Source organism: Cervus canadensis, chromosome 15, assembly GCF_019320065.1.
Source record: "Cervus canadensis isolate Bull #8, Minnesota chromosome 15, ASM1932006v1, whole genome shotgun sequence".
NCBI lineage: Eukaryota > Metazoa > Chordata > Mammalia > Artiodactyla > Cervidae > Cervus > Cervus canadensis.
In genome coordinates, this window is record NC_057400.1 from 5,654,815 (window position 1) to 5,673,633 (window position 18,819).

General features: G+C 41.3%; 1 protein-coding gene across 12 annotated transcripts in view; it reads left to right on the top strand.

The window, feature by feature from the left end:
- The window catches only part of CLASP1 (cytoplasmic linker associated protein 1), a 263,446-nt gene that overhangs the window by 202,289 nt on the left and 42,338 nt on the right, over positions 1 to 18,819 (top strand). For 10 of the 12 annotated variants that reach the window (XM_043488028.1, XM_043488035.1, XM_043488038.1 and 7 more), the window contains 5 exons: positions 547 to 610; positions 5,417 to 5,419; positions 5,612 to 5,775; positions 8,427 to 8,505; positions 9,455 to 9,598. In XM_043488028.1, the coding sequence (XP_043343963.1) occupies positions 547 to 610; positions 5,417 to 5,419; positions 5,612 to 5,775; positions 8,427 to 8,505; positions 9,455 to 9,598 (454 nt within the window). The remainder of the gene's footprint in view (positions 1 to 546; positions 611 to 5,416; positions 5,420 to 5,611; positions 5,776 to 8,426; positions 8,506 to 9,454; positions 9,599 to 18,819) is intronic. The other 2 variants (XM_043488036.1, XM_043488032.1) reach the window with 1 other exon arrangement.

Here is an 18,819-nt window from a genome sequence, read left to right on the forward strand (position 1 = left end):
ACTCTGAAGTACAGACGGGGTCGGTAGTGCAGTTCCGGGTGAGCAATGTCACAGGGGCGCTGATGGGAGGCGAGTGTGTGCTTGAGTTAGGCCGCGCAGCAGGTAGATAGTCAGCAGCGGTTCGTTGTACTGAAGTGGGTATAAAGATATCACAGTACTTTGACTATAACAGAACTGAGACTAAAATCCAGGTCTGTCTGAGCCCGCTGCACATGCTTTTCTGAATTGATCTGACTACCTTTCATCTGTCGCGTGTGGAAATGAAGTGAGCAGGGTTTGGCGCCTGGCTTTGCCATATGTGCATGTGTGTAAACTTGTGTGATCACACTCTGAGATTCAGTTTCACTTTAGAACAAGACCAGAATTGGTGTGATTTCTTACTCCTCTGTAATTCCGTCAAATTAAAATTTAGATAATTCATTTGCAGGAAAAAAGGTGTTACATAAAAATTATATAAAGCATGTTAAATAAAAGGATTTAGAGAAGCTGTAACTACTTTCAGTGTTGACTCATTAAACATTAAATTTATTGCATTTTATTTCCTAGTCGAGTAGAATTGAAACGATTGTGTGAGATTTTCACCCGAATGTTTGCTGACCCTCACAGCAAGGTAAGGTCTGAGCTGCCCACTTGTGTCCCCTCCGCATGTCTTTGTCTATAATACACTTCTTCAGACTGGCAGACCCGCCCCACCGTGCAGTGCAGACCTCCCTGACTTATTTTGACAGGACTTAATGTTATATCTTTTTTTTTTTTTTTTTTAATGTTATATCTTTTAAAGACAGAAGGCTTAGAAGCTTCTCTTGTCCATAGAGTGTCATTAAGTAAAGTGCATTTCAAGCAAGGGTTACCCTGGAGAGAATCAGATGGAGTCTTCTATTCACTCAGTGAACAGTTTTGCATACTTCATGGAAGTACGTAGGCTGGATGCTACGATGTAATAATGTATTATAGTGCTTTTTTAGAAAGTTACAGTAGTGAAGAAAATAAGTATATAAATTGTTTTTTTGGGACCCATGTAGAATTTGTCTGTATAGGACAAGATAGAAAAATGATAGCATTTATAGAATGGATTGACTAAAAAGCCACATCAAGTATTTCTCCAAGTAGATTGCCACTTCTAAGAATTTGCTGGATGGTGGCCACCCAGCTGGTGCCCGTGACTCTGCGGGGCCTGAGGTTGGCCTTTTGACAAGGGCTCCCTGCTGAGTACCCCAGAGTGAGAGACAAGCCCTTTCTAGGAGTGGAGCTTGAGAGCAAGACCCTTGACAAAAGTTTACTTAGAGTCCAGATTTTAAATAAAAACCAGTATTTGGGAGGAAGCCTTTGAAGGTGTTAGATGGTTTTAGAGAAAGAAAACAGAGGAGTGAAGATATCAGGAAAGTTAAAGGGTGGATAAAGGACCAAAACAACCATCAGTTCAGTTCAGTTCAGTTCAGTTGCTCAGTCGTGTTCGACTCTTTGCGACCCCATGAATCGCAGCATGCCAGGCCTCCCTGTCCATCACCAACTCCCGGAGTTTACCCAAACTCATGTCCATCGAGTCAGTGATGCCATCCAACCATCTCATCCTCTGTCGTCCCCTTCTCTACCTGCCCTCAATCTTGCCCAGCATCAGGGTCTTTTCAAATGAGTCAGCTTCGCATCAGGTGGCCAAAGTATTGGAGTTTCAGCATCAGTCCTTCCAATGAACACTCAGGACTGATCTCCTTTAGGATGAACTGGTTAGACCTCCTTGCAGTCCAAGGGACTCTCAAGAGTCTTCTCCAACACCACAGTTCAAAAGCATCAATTCTTCGGTGCTCAGCTTTCTTTATAGTCCAACTCTCACATCCTAACATGACTACTGGAAAAACCATAGCTTTGACTAGATGGACCTTTGTTGGCAAAGTAATGTGTCTGCTTTTTAAATATGCTGTCTAGGTTGGTCATAACTTTCCTTTCAAGGAGTATGCGTCTTTTAATTTCATGGCTTCAGTCACCATCTGCACTGATTTTGGAGCCCAAAAAAATAAAGTCTGACACTGTTTCCACTGTTTCCCCATCTAATTGCCATGAAGTGATGGGACCAGATGCCATGATCTTAGTTTTCTGAATGTTGAGCTTTAAGCCAACTTTTTCACTTTCCTCTTTCACTTTCGTCAAGAGGCTCTTTAGTTCCTCTCCACTTTCTGCCATAAGGGTGGTGTCATCTGCATATCTGAGGTTACTGATATTTCTCCTGGCAATCTTGATTCCAGCTTGTGCTTCATCCAGCCCAGCGTTTCTCATGATGTACTCTGCATATAAGTTAAATAAGCAGGGTGATAATATACAGCCTTGATGTACTCCCTTCCTGATTTGGAACCAGTCTGTTGTTCCATGTCTGGTTCTAATTGTTGCTTCCTAACCTGCATACAGATTTCTCATGAGGTAGGTCAGGTGGTCTGGTATTCCCATCTCTTACAGAATTTTCCACAGTTTATTGTGATCCACACAGTCAAAGGCTTTGTCATAGTCAATAAAGCAGAAATAGATGTTTTTCTGGAACTCTCTTGCTTTTTTGATGATCAGCGGATGTTGGCAATTTGATCTCTGGTTCCTCTGCCTTTTCTAAAACCAGCTTGAACATCTGGAAGTTCATGGTTCATCTATTGCTGAAGCCTGACTTGGAGAATTTTGAGCATTACTTTACTAGTGTGTGAGATGAGTGCAATTGTGTGGTAGTTGGAGCATTCTTTGGCATTGCCTTTCTTTGGGATTGGAATGAAAACTGACCTTTTCCAGTCCTGTGGCCACTGGTAAGGTTTCCAAATTTGCTGGCATATTGAGTGCAGCACTTTCACAGCATCATCTTTCAGGATTTGACATAACTCAACTGGAATTCCATCACCTCCACTAGCTTTGTTTGTAGTGATGCTTCCTAAGGCCCACTTGACTTCACATTCCAGGATGTCTGGCTCTAGGTGAGTGATCACACCATCGTGATTATCTGGGTCGTGAAGATGTTTTTTGTACAGTTCTTCTGTGTATTCTTGCCACCTCTTAATATCTTCTGCTTCTGTTACGTGCACACCATTTCTGTCCTTTATTGAGCCCATCTTTGCATGAAATGTTCCCTTGGTATCTCTAATTATCTTGAAGAGATCCATAGTCTTTCGCATTCTATTATTTTCCTCTATTTCTTTGCATTGATCACTGAGGAAGGCTTTCTTACCTCTCCTTGCTATTCTTTGTAACTCTGCATTCAAATGAGTGTATCTTTCCTTTTCTCCTTTGCTTTTCGCTTCCCTTCTTCTCACAGCTCTTTGTAAGGCCTCCTCAGACAGCCATTTTGCTTTTTTGTGTTTCTTTTTCTTGGGGATGGTCTTGATCCCTGTCTCCTGTACAATGTCACGAACCTCCGTCCATAGTTCATCAGGCACTCTGTCTATCAGATCTGATCCCTTGAATCTATTTGTCACTTCCACTGTATAATCATAAGGGATTTGATTTAGTTAATACCTGAATAGTCTAGTGGTTTTCCCTACTTTCTTCAATTTAAGTCTGAATTTGGCAATAAGGAGTTCATGATCTGAGCCACAGTCAGCTCCTGGCCTTATTTTTGCTGACTGTATAGAGGTTCTTCATCTTTGGCTGCAAAGAATATAATCAATCTGATTGTGGCATTGGCCATCTGGTGAGAAGATGTGTAGAGTCGTCTCTAGTGTTGTTGGAAGAGGGTGTTTGCTATGACCAGTGCATTCTCTTGGCAAAACTCTGTTAGCCTTTGCCCTGCTTCATTCTGTACTCCAAGGCCAAATTTGCCTGTTACTCCAGGTGTTTCTTGACTTCCTACTTTTGCATTCCAGTCCCCTGTAATGCAAAGGACATCTTTTTTAGGTGTTAGTTCTAAGAGGTCTTGTAGGTCTTCATAGAATCGTTCAACTTCCACAGAAATTAAGAAAACCTAAAATCAATACAAGCAAATCTTAAAGTACTTGATGTGCAAGATTTAACCATCTTACACTATCGTTTTCCTAGTAAAAATGGTCTCTTCTCAGTCCTACCGGGGGAAGGAGACCTGTCATGGCCAGAAGCCTAGCCAGTTATCCTCTCCCTTCTTTTCCTGCCCTTTCCTCCTTGTAGAAGTTGTCCATGAAATGTCCGTCATCCACCTGCCTGTGCTCCCATTCAGCACTTGCTGAGCACCCCTCTGGGCTTGGGGTGCAGAAAACACCATCACTCCCCTCCCTTGATTCTGAGATGCTCACAGGAGCAGGGGGCAGTGAACGCAGGGATTCTCCATTTTTTGCCAGGGGGCAACAATTCTCCTCGGTATTGGTCTTGAAACATGTCTTAAAATTTCTGTTTTGACCCTCCCAACCAGATTAACATTCACAATATTAATAAAATCCAAGAAGCGTTGATTTTAAAGGCCACATAGATGTTCAAAGATAAAATTATCAAGATTTTCTCTAAGATAATATTAAGAGCGGTAAGATTTAAAGCGTAAGACTCATAAGATGTATAGCATAAGGGATATTAGGTGGATTTGGACATTGATGAAGTTTCTATTACCTGTCACCTCTAGATTGCTGATTCAGAACATGAGGATAAAGAATGTGAGGATAAAGAAGGAAATTTGTTTCCATCAGAAGGCTCTTGTACAGTGAGTTTGGAGGTCTCAGCTTAGTCGATATTTGCTAGCTGCCTTAGTGCTAAGCCAGGAGTCCCGCAGCTGGGACTCACTGACTTCTCTCTGAGCTGTCCCCCGAGAGACCCCTGGCGGTTAATAGTTCCTGCGTTATGACTGAATAAGTCTATGATAGCTGGTTTGTCCCAGCGGAGCACAACCCGTTAACCACATAGGCATGCAGTGCTACCATCTACCTCTCTGAAACTGGTTCAGGGGTGAGCCACTGTGCACTTGGTCTCACAGGAGGCAGCAGTGATGATTGCCCTGTGGTGTGAGGATTATGTCGGCTCTCAGTCCCTTTTATCCTAAGCCGTACTCTTTTATAAATACTAGTATAGCTTTTATAGTATCTTTTTATAAAGAGAATGCTTTGTAATATCTGAATTGGCATACATCAAAATAGACGATGGAAATGAAAAGCAATAGGTATGCAAGTTTTTTTTTCCTTATCCTATAGTAATAGTTGTTGAATGCTAGATAATGAAATAAATATAATGGTTAAAAGGGTTTTTTAAAGAGAGAGAGAAGGAAGGAAGGAAGGCAGGCCAGCCTCCAGGATTAGACTCATACTTTTAAACGAAGTTAATTTCTCTCTGTACTGGATTTTAAAGGCATGTAGTGGGAGGGGAGAGGATTCTGTCAGTTCGTAGCCTTTTTCAGGCCTTTTAGGAAACTGCATGAAAATGATGTGAGTTCACTGTGGACTAACATGAAATCTGTTTCGTTGCATGGCCTGGTTTGCGGTGGAATTCACAACAGAGAGTAAGTTCCAACCCCTTTCCCTTTCTCTCTTTTCTGTGCTACATTTGCCTTTTATCCCCCGTCCAGTTGTTCACATTGTCACCCAAGTTGTGAGTCTGGGCAAAGGCCAGTTGGGCATTTTTCACATTTTGAAGACTTGGGAGGAAATTGTGAATTAAACATTTGAAATATTTGGTGTCCCTTTGTGTCTAGGTTTTCAGTATGTTTTTGGAGACTCTTGTGGATTTTATAATAATTCATAAGGATGACTTGCAAGACTGGCTTTTTGTTCTTCTCACACAATTACTGAAGAAAATGGGAGCGGATTTACTTGGATCTGTGCAAGCAAAAGTTCAGAAGGCTCTTGATGTCACAAGGCAAGTGTTTGGGGCAAGAGCATGTTCTCCCAGCTTTTGCTATATAACTGACATACAGCATCCTGTAGGTTTTAAGTGTACAGCATGAGGATTTGATACATGTGTATATTGCTAAATGATTAGTACAGTGTTAATTTTATATACTTCACCTCACTTCATTACTATTTTTTGTTGTGTATGTGGTAAAAACATTTAAGATACATTCTCTTAACAAGTGTATGATATAGTATCATTACCTATCATCACCATGCTATACATTTGACCCCCAGAACTTATTCATGTCATAACTGTAACTGGAAGTCTGTGCCCTTTGACCAGTATTTCCCCATCTCCTCTAGCCCTTGGTTCTGGCAACCACCATTCTACTCTCTCTTTCTATGGATTTGACTTTTTTTTTTTTGATTCTTTAGATGAGTGTTATCATATAGTATTTGTCTTTCTCTGACTTATTTCAAATAGCATAATACCCTCAAGTTTCATCCATGTGCTCACAAACAGCATAATTTCCTTCTTTTTTATGATGCAATAGTATTGTTTATATACACACCACATTTTCTTTATCCATGCATCCATCAGCACACTTAGGTGCTTTTCATGTCTTGGTGATTGTGAATGGTGCTGCAGGTCAGATGGCTGTCTCCCTTTTTGTTTTTTGGCCACGCACTGTGGCTTGTGGGATCTCAGTTTCCTGATTGGAAGTTGAACCATGGATCAGAGCAGTGAAAGCCCAGAATCCTAACAGTTAGGCTACCAGGGAACTCCCTAGTTTTAGTTTTTTTGAGAAACCTCCGTACTGTTTTCCATAGTGGCTGCACCAATTTACATTTCCACCAGCATTTACTATCTCCTGTCTCTTTGATAATAGCCATTCTAACAAGTGTGAGACAATACCTCATTGTAGTTTTTCCTTGCATTTTTCTGGTAATTAGTGATGTTGAGCACTTTTTTGTGTACCTGTTGGCCATTTGTATGTCATCTTTGGAAAAACGTCTGTTGGGCTGGGGAGGAGGGGGCGAGACCGTGTTGGTGTTAGGAGACTCTCTGTAGATGGTTTCTCGTCAGTCTGTTACCTGTAGTTTCTGTCACCCACTTGAATACCTTCTTTCTTACTAATTACCCACATTCTCTTGTTAGCATATTGAAATATCCCAACAATCCATGAGATGAAATACCTACACCTTCTTTGAGTTGGCATTATTCTGGTGGATGCCTGAGACGTCCTCCCTCCGTTTGCCGTGGAAAAAGGGGGAGGTGTTCTGTGTGTTATTTCTTTGATGTGTAGCCAGTGTGAGCCACTTAAATCATGTATACTAAGTATGCTTTGCCTCCAGAAGTGGTACTCAGGGCCTGCTGGATACAGATAGTTGTAGGAGAAAAGGATGTGCTATTGGATCGTTTGCTTTTTATTAATCATTATAATGATGGTATTACTAAGACTTAGTGTGTACCATACACTTTGTGTTTTTCTTGTATCATTTTATTTAAATTTCACATCAGTCCTGTGATTTTATAGATGTGACCCTACATCCCTTTTATTTTCACTATACTTTTGTACACTGAGAGAACTCTCTTAAAGGGAGTCTAAAGAGAGCAATACAGACACTCAGCCTCAATATGTGTTTCTGTTGCATTATCTTTCCTGTTACCATGGAAGGCATGTCTGCATCAGGAACAAGGGATCCTTTGGGCAGTTTTAAAATCATGTGGGTAATTTTTAAGGAAGAGCGTGCCTGACTTTCTTTCTCCAAGGGCCCTCAGGGCTCCTCAGTTGGATCACAAATATGAGATGATGACAAGACAGAGAATCAATCCCTAGTGAGACGTGGAGCCGGGGCGGGGCTCTCAGGGTCAGGCTGCGGTGTCTGTCTGTCTGTCTGTCTGGGGCGGGGCTCTTAGTGCCAGGCTGCGGTGTCTGTCTGTCTGTCTGTCTGGGGCGGGGCTCTTAGGGCCAGGCTGCGGTGTCTGTCTGTCTGACTGTCTGGGGCAGGGCTCTTAGGGCCAGGCTGCAGTGTCTGTCTGTCTGTCTGGGGCAGGACTCTTAGGGCCACAGGCTGTGGTGTCTGTATGTCTGTCGCTGGTGGGACTCTTAGGGCCCGGCTGCGGTGTCTGTCTGTCTGTCTGTCTGTCTGGTGCAGGACTCTTAGGGCCCAGCTGCGGTGTCTGTCTGTCTGTCTGTCACTGGCAGGGATGTGTCTGGTGAGTGTGCCCAGGCAGTCCTCTGCGCTGACGCACACAGTTGGCTGTTACCCAGCAAAGACCTCAGGGGATGGACAGTGCAGGCAGCCTCGTCAGGGCGTAAAAGGTAGGCTTGGGCATTGGAGCTCTTTCTTATGTGAGCAGTATTCCAGAAGGTACCTCAAGAAGAAGGTAAACAAATCCAGAGAAGGCAAATACGCGTTTCTTCCTTAGTTCATTGCTTATTAGTTTATGTGTTTGGAGACTTCTAAGAAGATTTCTCTTTTTCTAACTTTTCTGTGTTATGTGTATTACTTTAGTATTTATTATATAAAATGAAAAGTGATGTTTAAAAAAAGGTAAACAGACTTGCTTTTTGCATGTGTTAATCTGTTTTTTTGTTTCTTATATGATTTTACATTACTTTTTGTAACAAATCTTTCTTTTAAAATACTTTCTTCTTTTTATAAACCTAGGGACTCCTTTCCATTTGATCAACAATTTAACATTTTGATGCGATTTATTGTGGATCAGACTCAAACTCCTAACCTCAAGGTCAGTAACTGTTTGTCATTATAGTTAACCTCTAGAAGTCAAATTTGCTTAACCTATACTTTTTTAGACATGACTCATATTTGGCTGTTATTAGTAAATCTGCCATGAGCAACGTGTGCCCATTTCTCTTGGTTCAGTACCTAGTGCTGGCCTACTTGGTAAGGATATGCTTCACTTTATTTCAGACTGCTGAAGTGGTTGTACCATATTATATTCCAGCCAGCAGTATCTGAGAACTCCCAATTATTTCATGTCCTCACCAACATTGGCGTGTTATTACTGTTTCACAGTTAATGTTTAAACTAGAAAACTTGGATGTATTGAAATAGCTCTCTTATTAGAATGTTTTTAATGTTAATATTATAACACATGTAAATTAGCTGTTAGATGTTTTGTAATGTAAAAAACGTAAGAAAAAGACTGATAGTATTTGAAGGAGGATGTATTCCTTTGAATCAGATCGGGTACACTGTCCGTTCTTTGATCACCAGCTTCTGTCAAGGTTTTAGGAGAGGCCTAATAAATCATAGCCTATTTCTCCTGAGGTCAAAGCCAAGTGAGACATCAGTGGAGAAGTTAGGGCAGAACATCACCCTGATTGCCTTCAGTGCTGCCTTGCAAGACCTGGCCTAGAGTAGCTAAAAATCAAAATGCAGAGTTGTTCATGTCCACTCTGTCAGTGGCAGAGCTGGGGGGTCCCTCGGCACCCCCAAATGGACTCTTGCTCAGCAAGTGACCTGGGGTGTCAGAGGATCAGCGCCTGCTTCTCTGCAGGGCCCCCTTCCTGTCCCAGACTTCTGGGTCAATCATCTATGCTTTTTCTCTGCTGAAGGCTCCCCATGTAGGAACATAAGTCCAGGTCGTGTGTACTTTTCTCTGAGCACCAATAAGAGTTCTGTTCAAAAATGTGTAAAGTGTACTTACTGTTTGTAATTACTGGCTCTTTCAGGTCAAAGTTGCAATCCTGAAGTACATTGAGTCTCTCGCCAGGCAGATGGACCCAACAGATTTCGTAAACTCTAGTGAGACAAGGCTTGCTGTTTCTAGAATTATAACCTGGACAACAGAACCAAAGAGTTCAGACGTGAGAAAGGTATGTCCCAGAGCGCCAGGCACAGCTTTAATCACAGCCTGTTCTTAGGTGTGAGTTAGAGAGAGGAATTTATGGGAATGTGCAAACTACCTCCATACCTACATGCAAACCTCTCTCTTTCCTTTTCTACGAAACCAAGACTTTGCTCCTGTTCCTATGTTCTCTGTCCAGTACCACCTCCTTCCAGTCTTGGCATATCAAAATGAAAATCTGAAATCTTGTGTCATGGGAGGCACCCTGATACCACGATGTTGTATTGTTCCTTTTATTTTAATCAGCTAAAGATAAATACTTGCTCATTTCTTCTGAAATGGCACATTGAGAGGCATGTAATGCAGTTAAGGGGAGCACAGGATGTTAGCATTTCTATTCCTAGGTAGTATTCTGCCTCAGGACTACTATGAAGATGAATTCACACATGTTGAAAGCGTGATCAGTTCCTGACATGTGATAAGCACACAGGAAGTGTGAGTTATCACTGTTTATTGTTTCTGTTTTCTTCCTGTCAGTGTCCTGTTCTACGTTTGAGTTTCACACATGGCCATTATTCTTTTACTTTGTATGTAAACTAACTAGCCTGACTAGCCTTTAAACATTACTTTTCAGTCAGATTTCTCAGTTCTGCTTTTAGACTAAAAGTATTTGATTTTGATTATTTGTGTATAATCATGAACCTTGCATTCCCCGCCCCCCCCGCCTCCACCCCCCGCCTCATAGTATACTTCCTTCATAGCCAGCTCCATAGCCAAAATAGTCCTTTGGCCTTGGGATAGAATTAATAATGTGGACCACTTAGGTCAAGGCGGGATTAAGGATGATTCTAAGCAGTGTTAGCAAGATTGTTTTGCACCTGAACACCTACCTGCTTAGCGCCTTCCTCCTGGAGCCCAAGGAGGAGAATCAAAGAATCACCCGTAATGTTTCTTTGGGAGAATTACAGCCCATGTAATTCTCTAGCCATTATATAGTATTAATAATAAACTAAGTTCTCCAAGCTTAAAGAAACAAGGATGAATTTTATTAATGCACTCATTCAAAATTATTGTTATATTAAATAATATTTTAAATTTTTTATCCTTTTGTAAAATTTTTCAGTATTTGTCAAAAGAACATTTCACTGGCAACCTTTAACTATTAAGCCTCTTTGGGATTAGAGGGGTACAGTGGGAGGTAGTAGAATGATTTGGCTGATTTGAAAGTCAAAGTATTTCTGTTACGGTTTTCAAAATCACAGATCAGCCAATATATACAAAAGCCTTCCTGTATTTAGTCATAGCAAGCAAATATGTGTGTGTCTATGTGAGTCTGTGTTTCATAATTGAGTGTTACTCAAGTATTCCCTCCTGTGAGGCTGAAGGATCTTCATACTTGCGTGTTACCATGCTTAGGGCCTTTATGGGAACAGCTGACTGTGGTCATGATGTCTGCTTTCTCTGGACATGCACATTAAAAATTGGAACTAGGGTTTATTGTCCTAACTTTTGTAATCAGGACACTAGAGAAATGTTTATAAGTTATCCAGCATGGGACATCAAAACACTCAAGTTACTTTAATACTATGTTCAGTCGCTTGAGTTGTGTCCAACTCTTTGCAGCCATATGGACTGTAGCACATCGGGCTCCTCTGTCCATGGGATTCTCAGGCAAGAACAGTGGAGTGGGTTGCCGTGCCCTCCTCCAGGGGATCTTCCCGACCCAGGGACTGAGCCCACATCTCTTTATCTCCTGCATTGGCAGGCGTGTTCTTTACCACTAGTGCCACCTGAGAAGCCCACTTTAAAATACTGCTTAAGTCAGTCTGGTTAGGGTGTGGAGCGCTGAGATCACTGACGCATTTACTGTTTGATCTTCAGCCCCTCACTGCAGTTGTTTTGGATCATACTGTGCAATCCCTGTTCTGCATTGGCACCGCGGCTCCGCGGCTGCCCTTCCACCTCCCCTGCCCCGTAGTGAGGACTGCTAAAGCACCGCGTCTGCAGGCCGAGCTCGAACCTGGGCTCCGGGACAGGAAGCCAGGGCTTCAGAGGAAGTTGAAAAGCTTTTTTTTTTGTCAGTAGTCCTCAGCCCTGGCTGCAATAAAAACCAGTCTCAGTTCCTGTGCTGTACCCAAAGTCACTTGACTTAATTGGTACAAAGTGGAGCATGGACGTTGTTTTGTGTCTGACTGGAGTTCCTTCCATGCATGGCTGATTTTTAGTGCACAGTGTTAATAGGAATTAACACTTATTTAATAAGTGTAGCACTTTAATAAGCAGCCCCTTATTTTAGACCACTTCCCCTAGGATTGACCCTCAGACACATGGACTGCTGATGTGGTCTTGACCTGTTGCTGCTGGTTTTCACGGGACCCCAGCTAGGTCCTCCTCATCTTTAGGACCAGACCTGGTCTTGCTGTTCCCCGCACCTCCCCTGCCTCCCTACTTATGCCCAGCACCTAGAATGATACCTACAGGAACAAAGTAAGCATTTTAAGAAGTATTTTAAATGAATTAATGAATAATAAGTACCCAAAGAGAAATGGTCTAATTTCAGGTAGCATTTTGAGGTCACCATTTTCAAAACCACAGGCTTGGAAGTGCTCCTCTTTTGGCTTCTGTATTGGTTTCATATTGCATAACCGATTACCACAGACTTAGCTGATTGAAACTGCAAAAATTTATAATCTCACAATTCTGTGGGTTAGAAGTCTGGCCCATGTTCTCTGGATTCTCTGCTTAGAGTCTTCCCAGACAGAAGTCAAGATGTTGCCTGGGTCTTCAGTCTCACTTGAGACATAGGCTTCTCTTCCAACTCCGTGGTTCTTCGCCTAAGTCGTTTCATTGCTGGTGAGGGCTCTGGTACCTGTCTTTTTGCCCGCTGTCAGCAGGGGGCGGTCACAGCTCGTGGAGGCCACCCCCACACCTGGCCTGGCAGTTTGCTTCTGCACAGCCAGCAGGAGAAGACATAATATCCTAAAATTTACTAACTTTTATGAAAAACATTAATCTGCACATCTAAGAAGCTCAACCAAATCCAAGTAAACTTTAAAAAAAAGAAAAAAAAGATTCACACCTAGGCATAATCAAACTGCTGAAAATGAAACAGAGGCTCCTGGGAGCAGCCCAGGGAAGCAGCTCAGCATAGCCCGGATCCTCAGTAAGACAAACAGCTGCTTTCTCACCCGAAACCCTGGAGAACGGAGGCATCCTGTTGACTTTAATGGTGCTGAAAGCAAAGAAAAGTCAACGAAGAATTCTCTGTTCAACAAAATTATTCTTGAAGAACAAGAGATAAATTACAGAGAAGCCAGCAGAGACTCTCATGTTAACCTCTGTGCCTGCTTGCAGCGGCTCTCCTGATGAGGTCAGATCCCCTGGGGATGGTCTGCTCTTTAACCAAACTCAGCTGATTAGGGAGGGACTGACTGTACCTGCAAAACCCCTTCTTCCTTGTAACGTAGTTGGGGGAATGGTGTTCACCACTCACCTTAGGAGAGGGGACTGTGCAGCGCTTACTCGCCAGGAGGCTGGAGTCTTGGGGTCCCCCTTAGTGTTCTGCCACCCAAGGCTTTGGTCTCCTTTTCAGTGGGTTGGCGTGAATCTTCCATGGTTAGTCGTTTGGTAATTCCTTAGCTCTTACTTGAATAGGGCACTTTTTTACCTAAACACACATTTGTGTTGGGGTTCAGTTTAGCAGATGCATCTCTGCTTTTTAATCATCCAATATATCTGTGGATTAGATTGTTTGGCTTTAAGTTGTATCCATCCAGCCCTTGCTAGTAAAGCGCTGTTACTTGATTTAAATAGGCTTGTTAAAGCACAATATTCAAATGTGTGTCCTTTTGCCCCATAGGTGCCTCTCACACACTGCATTAAGGCACCGCAGATTAACCCTTCCTGGAGTTAGAGCTGCTTCTGTTTAAATGCTCTGTTTTGATGTTCCATCCACCGCATATTCCATACAGATATAGATGTTGTTGTAAGTGATCCAGCTGCCTTACCCAAGAACTTGAGATGTATTTGAAAGATTGTCTAAATGAATGTCGTGCCTAAATAAGTTAAAACACTTAGAAATTGTGATGTGGTATATATCACTCTATGCTAAGATTAGAATTGTCATTATTATTTTAAAGCTATAAAGAAAGAAAACGGGCACCATTTTTATCTGGATAATTTAATGCTCTAAAGATACGCTTACTTATCTCTTTTAAGTAGAAGTATGTTTTGACTCACCTATCATTTACAGAATGTATCAAGTACTAGGAGGACATCTTGGTGATTTAAAAGCACTTTCTGATTATGAACCAAGTTCTCCTGTTGGTGTTCTGATTTAATTTCCTAAGAGTAGAGTGAGGTGTTACCTTCTAAATACTAAAGCACCCTACAGTCTGAAATCGATGCAGTAAACTCTCATATTGGCGGTATCATTAGACAATATTAATTTTATACAACCAATACTTGGGAAGTTTGCAGATGGTGTAACTTGTTCTCTGCATCTCGTATTTGGGAAAGTACATTAGAATCAGTTTAAGCTGATACAACTCTGCTTTACTGCCTTAAGCATTTTTAATATTTTGTTTTCCCTTTTATGTCAGTGTTTTGGGGTGTTCCATATTGGAGAGAGATGGGTGTTTAAATATTTAAGATGTTAAGAAGGGAAGAAGCACAAGCCTGTCACCAGCGAGGTGTGCTTCCCTGGCCAAGACTGACCTGGACTCACTCGGTGGGAAACCCTACGCAGACTCTAACCGGCCTGCTTTACTCCTGGAGTAGCTGTTTCCGTTTTTAACTCGGAGAGCCCTGGTAGTGGTGTTGAGCAAACTCTACAGAGGTGCACTAGGCCTTTCTAATGCACTGTGTTTGTGTTAAGATAATACAATGTATTCACAGAAGAAAGTAGATTCTAGAGTTTGACCTCTGTTGACTTCTGCCTCTGCTGCTTTTTAGAGGCTTTTTAGCCTCTGAATTCTTGTTTAAAATCCGTAAGATAGGAATAATGATACTTGCTTTAGTCACTGTCGGGAGGACCAATTACAATAGAGCAGATAAAAATTTGGATAAATACTGCGCTGTTTTTGTAGTTGAAGCTGTTACTGTTTGAGGGCTGCTTTGTTTTGCTGCCGCTTCACATTTTTTCCAGTATTAGGGAGATTTCTTTTTCCCTGTTAAGTCAAAAGGAATGCAGTAATGACAATAGAATTTTTAATAGTATGTTTATATTTTCAGGCTCAGAATCCCTGTGTGTTTCCTTATGTGACTCTCTAACATTGAGCACTGGCTTTGTCAAATGAACTCACAGGTTTGGCCCCCAAAGGTTGTTTTGAGAAATGCAGGGAATAATGGCATATGACACAGAAAACTAAAAATGATGAAGATGCAGTTGGTGGAGCAGGAGGAGAAGCATATAAACAGCTTTCGAAAGCTGGCATTGCTAATTGAAAAAAATGTGAGTCTCTGATTACAGATAGGCAGCTGTCCTAATCTAAAAGCTCAGAGTTTTCATACCGTCGAATGAGATTTGAATCTTAGCTTCATTGTGACTGCCTTGCTCCAGTCTCACTTCAATCTCTTTGCAAGAGCCCTACTTCCAGGAGGGGTTGTTATTCTGAAGGACTTAGGGGACGGTTGAGGTTTAAGACCGGTAGTTACTGATGTTATTCTTAAGGACCCTGTTACTGTTCCATTACTGTTCGTAGACTTTTAGACTATACAGTCTCTCTCTCTCTCTCTCATATGTATATACACACACACATACACACATATACACACATACACACATACACGCACATACGCACACATACACACATACACACACATATACACATACACACACATAGACACATAATGCACACATATACACACGCACGCACACATACACACACATACACACACATGACTTTAGCTTATCAATAACCGTGGTTTTGAGTGTGCGCTTCTTGCCTCTGATTAAACCCTGCCCCTCTGCTGTCTGTCCATCCTGCTTCAGCGTAGTCGAGTAGGGGAAGATTTACCCATAAGGGCGGCCTCGACCTGCTCTGGGCCTGGAGAAGGAAACTTGGAAGAAAATTGTAAACAGGTAGATTTGAAATTGTGTACTAATTTGCAAAAAGACACGTCACTGTTTGCATTTAGATTATTAATCTTGATTATGCTTGCGAAGACACTGAGAAGATTTTGGAAAAACCTAAAGTTAACATAATACTATGTAAGACAGAATGTATGTGTGTGTGCGCATGTGTGCACGTGCCTGTATAAGTATTGTGTTTTGGTGTGTTTTATAATTAATCGTCTTCCCAAAGAAATAGCCATATTGCAGACAGACTTCTACCATAGTTTAACACAACAGCAAAGGAGAGATGCTGAATTTAAAATGTCGGAGGGTTTTGAAATACCTTCTCTTTGGTGATTTTTCTAAAGCAGTTTTAATCACACTCTGAAGGGAGCAGTAATGGATGTTTAATTAATTAGAAAACCCCCTTTCCTCTCAAATTTTAAGTTTCCCTAATTAATGCCAACACCGAAGCATTTGTCAAAGTCTTACTGATCTGTTCTCTGGAAGAATCCTTTGCTGTGAGGTGTAGGCCGTTGATAACCCTGCAGGTTCTTTTCAGACAACTAGCAGTAGGATCTGGAGACCCTTTTACCTTCACCATCTAAGTTCTCCTCTGGGGGCCATTTCCTTTTAGGTCACCATGTGATCTTTGAGACACGTGGCCCCAAGAGTTACCTGTTAGAAAACAGCAGCGGCAGCGTTTCTGGTCTGGCTTTTTAATGGCCCTTCCTCTCACGGGGCAAGGGCTCAAAGATGGAGCAGGCACAGCGATGACACCCTCTGCCTTTTGACTCATTATTGATCATGAGCTCTGGCCCAGGCTGTTTAAAATAAATTTCTCCACGGACTTCTCCAGGCCAGAATACTGGAGTGGGTACCCTTTCCCTTCTCCAGGGGATCTTCCCAACCCAGGGATTGAACCCAGGTCTCCTGCTTTGCGGGCAGATTCTTTACCAACTGAGCTATCAGGGAAGCCCCAGATTTCTCTATCCCATCCCCGTGTTTGGAATTATTCCTGCAATGAGGAGCATATTGATGGTGATGATAAATATAACCCAGTTTTTATCCTTGCCTGAGTATTCTGGTATTCCGACTCCTCACTGATACAGAGTTGTAGGTAAAATATTTTAGGATCATAACAGTCTCATTTCTTTTAGAACTTTGATGTGAAATCTTTTTAAAATAACATATTTAAATGATACTTTCTGTCCATTTCTGGAGCATGGATCCCAGAAAAAAAAGATTTTACTTTGAAAACAGCTTTAAGCCAAAAGGTTACTTTTGAAAGCTGTATGAAATCATTTACAATTTATATTTTGTAAAGTGCAAAAATAAATTATATTCATTTTATGTGTATAAAACCATATACCATCTGTCCAACGAATTATTTTCAGAATTCCCTGTCTTTCTATTTGATTTCTCATGAAAATTCACCTTTAGGTTATTGAGGGAAGGCTCTTCAGTGGGTAGAAGTTGAAGTCTGCTGTACTTTGTTTTCCCATATGACGGAAGGCACTCATGTTAAGTAGCCATGAATTAGCACAATTTCTAGGCCTGTCACCTTGCAGCCCTCTTTTTACTAAAAGACCCCACCAGTTTCATAATTTGCTTTGTGAAAAACTCCAAGTAAGTTTTATCTTGTCATTCTGGGGAGAGATTAGGTCTAAAGACAGTGGCCCATTCCATGCAAAAACATACTATTAAAAAATGTAATGATGCATTTTATAGTTTTCTAATGCCATTTGCAGTCAATAAAAAAATAAGTGCCTAAACTTTCTTAATTAAATTGGTGATCTTGACTTTCCCCTGCCGAAACTCAAGTCTGCTTCTTTGCTTCTCTTTGAAGTGCAGTGTTTTCTGCATGCATTTTTTCCCTAACATCAGTAAGACTTTTTTACATGCACAGGTTACTTTGCATGATTTGGGGGACTTGCGTTTATGCAGATCATATTAACAGTACATTAAGTTGCTGGTGAAATGGAGTTCTTCAGATAATGGTTTATTAAAACTGTTTCAGTAACGCAGAAATTTTTATTTCGATTCAGTCAATAATATTTTTTGCCTGTGTCATAAAAAATCACTGGCCCTTAATGGAAAGGATATAAAGGACCGTATTTCAAAGTCAAGAGAAGAAGTAAGATGGTTTTGCCCAGTGCTGTGTTTAAGGACATTATAAAATAAAATTTTCAATTGTGTAAAAAATGTTATTCTACTGATTTGTAATTTTTAATTTTGATTAAATGCGTATGGGTATTTGGATTTTTTTTTTCCTTCTCCAGGCACAAAATAGTAGTTTTGTCTTAGCTGGACCTAAAATTAATTTTAACATTATAAAATCATTGAAATTTTTTTTGGTGTTTATTTGTAAAAAATTTCTCAGCAGTCATGTTTTTATGTAATATTCTATATAGTGGAAAAATACTTAGAATGATTGCTTCAAGCCTAAATATTACAATCTTTAGAAATGTAAATTATTAAAAGATTTTCATAAAGCGTTTTCCGTTCTTTTGACTCTTAGAAAATTGTAAGAAATGCCAGTCAGTACTTCCTAAAGTTTTCTTTTGGCATAGTTTCTCCAAGTCAAAACCCTTGCAACTAATTCCGCGGGCATGAAGCTAGCAGCAGACGCGTAACCCACTGGGGTGGCCGGGGCCAACTTGGCTGCTGTCGCTGTAGCCGCTTGCCCTTCCCCACACGGCTGCTAGCAACCATGAGTCACCCTGCACGTGTTGTCTCTAGTAAAGAGAAGTAGGACAGTTTCCAAGAGGCAGAGGAGTCAATCCGGTTTGCTCTGGAGAGACTGCCTCTGTCCCCAACGCACAGATGTGAAAGTGAGAGTTTTTCAGATGTACCTGAACTCTCTTTTTCTCTAGTTTTTCTTAGTCACTGAGAAAAGTAGTTTTTTATAAGACAAAGCAGTGCAGGCTTGTTTAGAAACTTGTTCTTTGCAGGGTGTACTGGGAGCCGCATCTGATTCTGACTTACTAGGGTGAACAGTCTTAAGCCTTTTCAGAGTTTTTGATTGTTTGACCCTAGTCCTGGAAACAGAAGTTGCAGGAGTTTATTGTTAACATGCTGTGGAAATCTGAGGCCAGTGTGTTCAGTAAAACCAGGGCTTATTTTCCACATCAAAATTAGGCTACTTATAATTGATTACCATCAACTATAGTGTTTTCTCTAGGTGCTTTTTT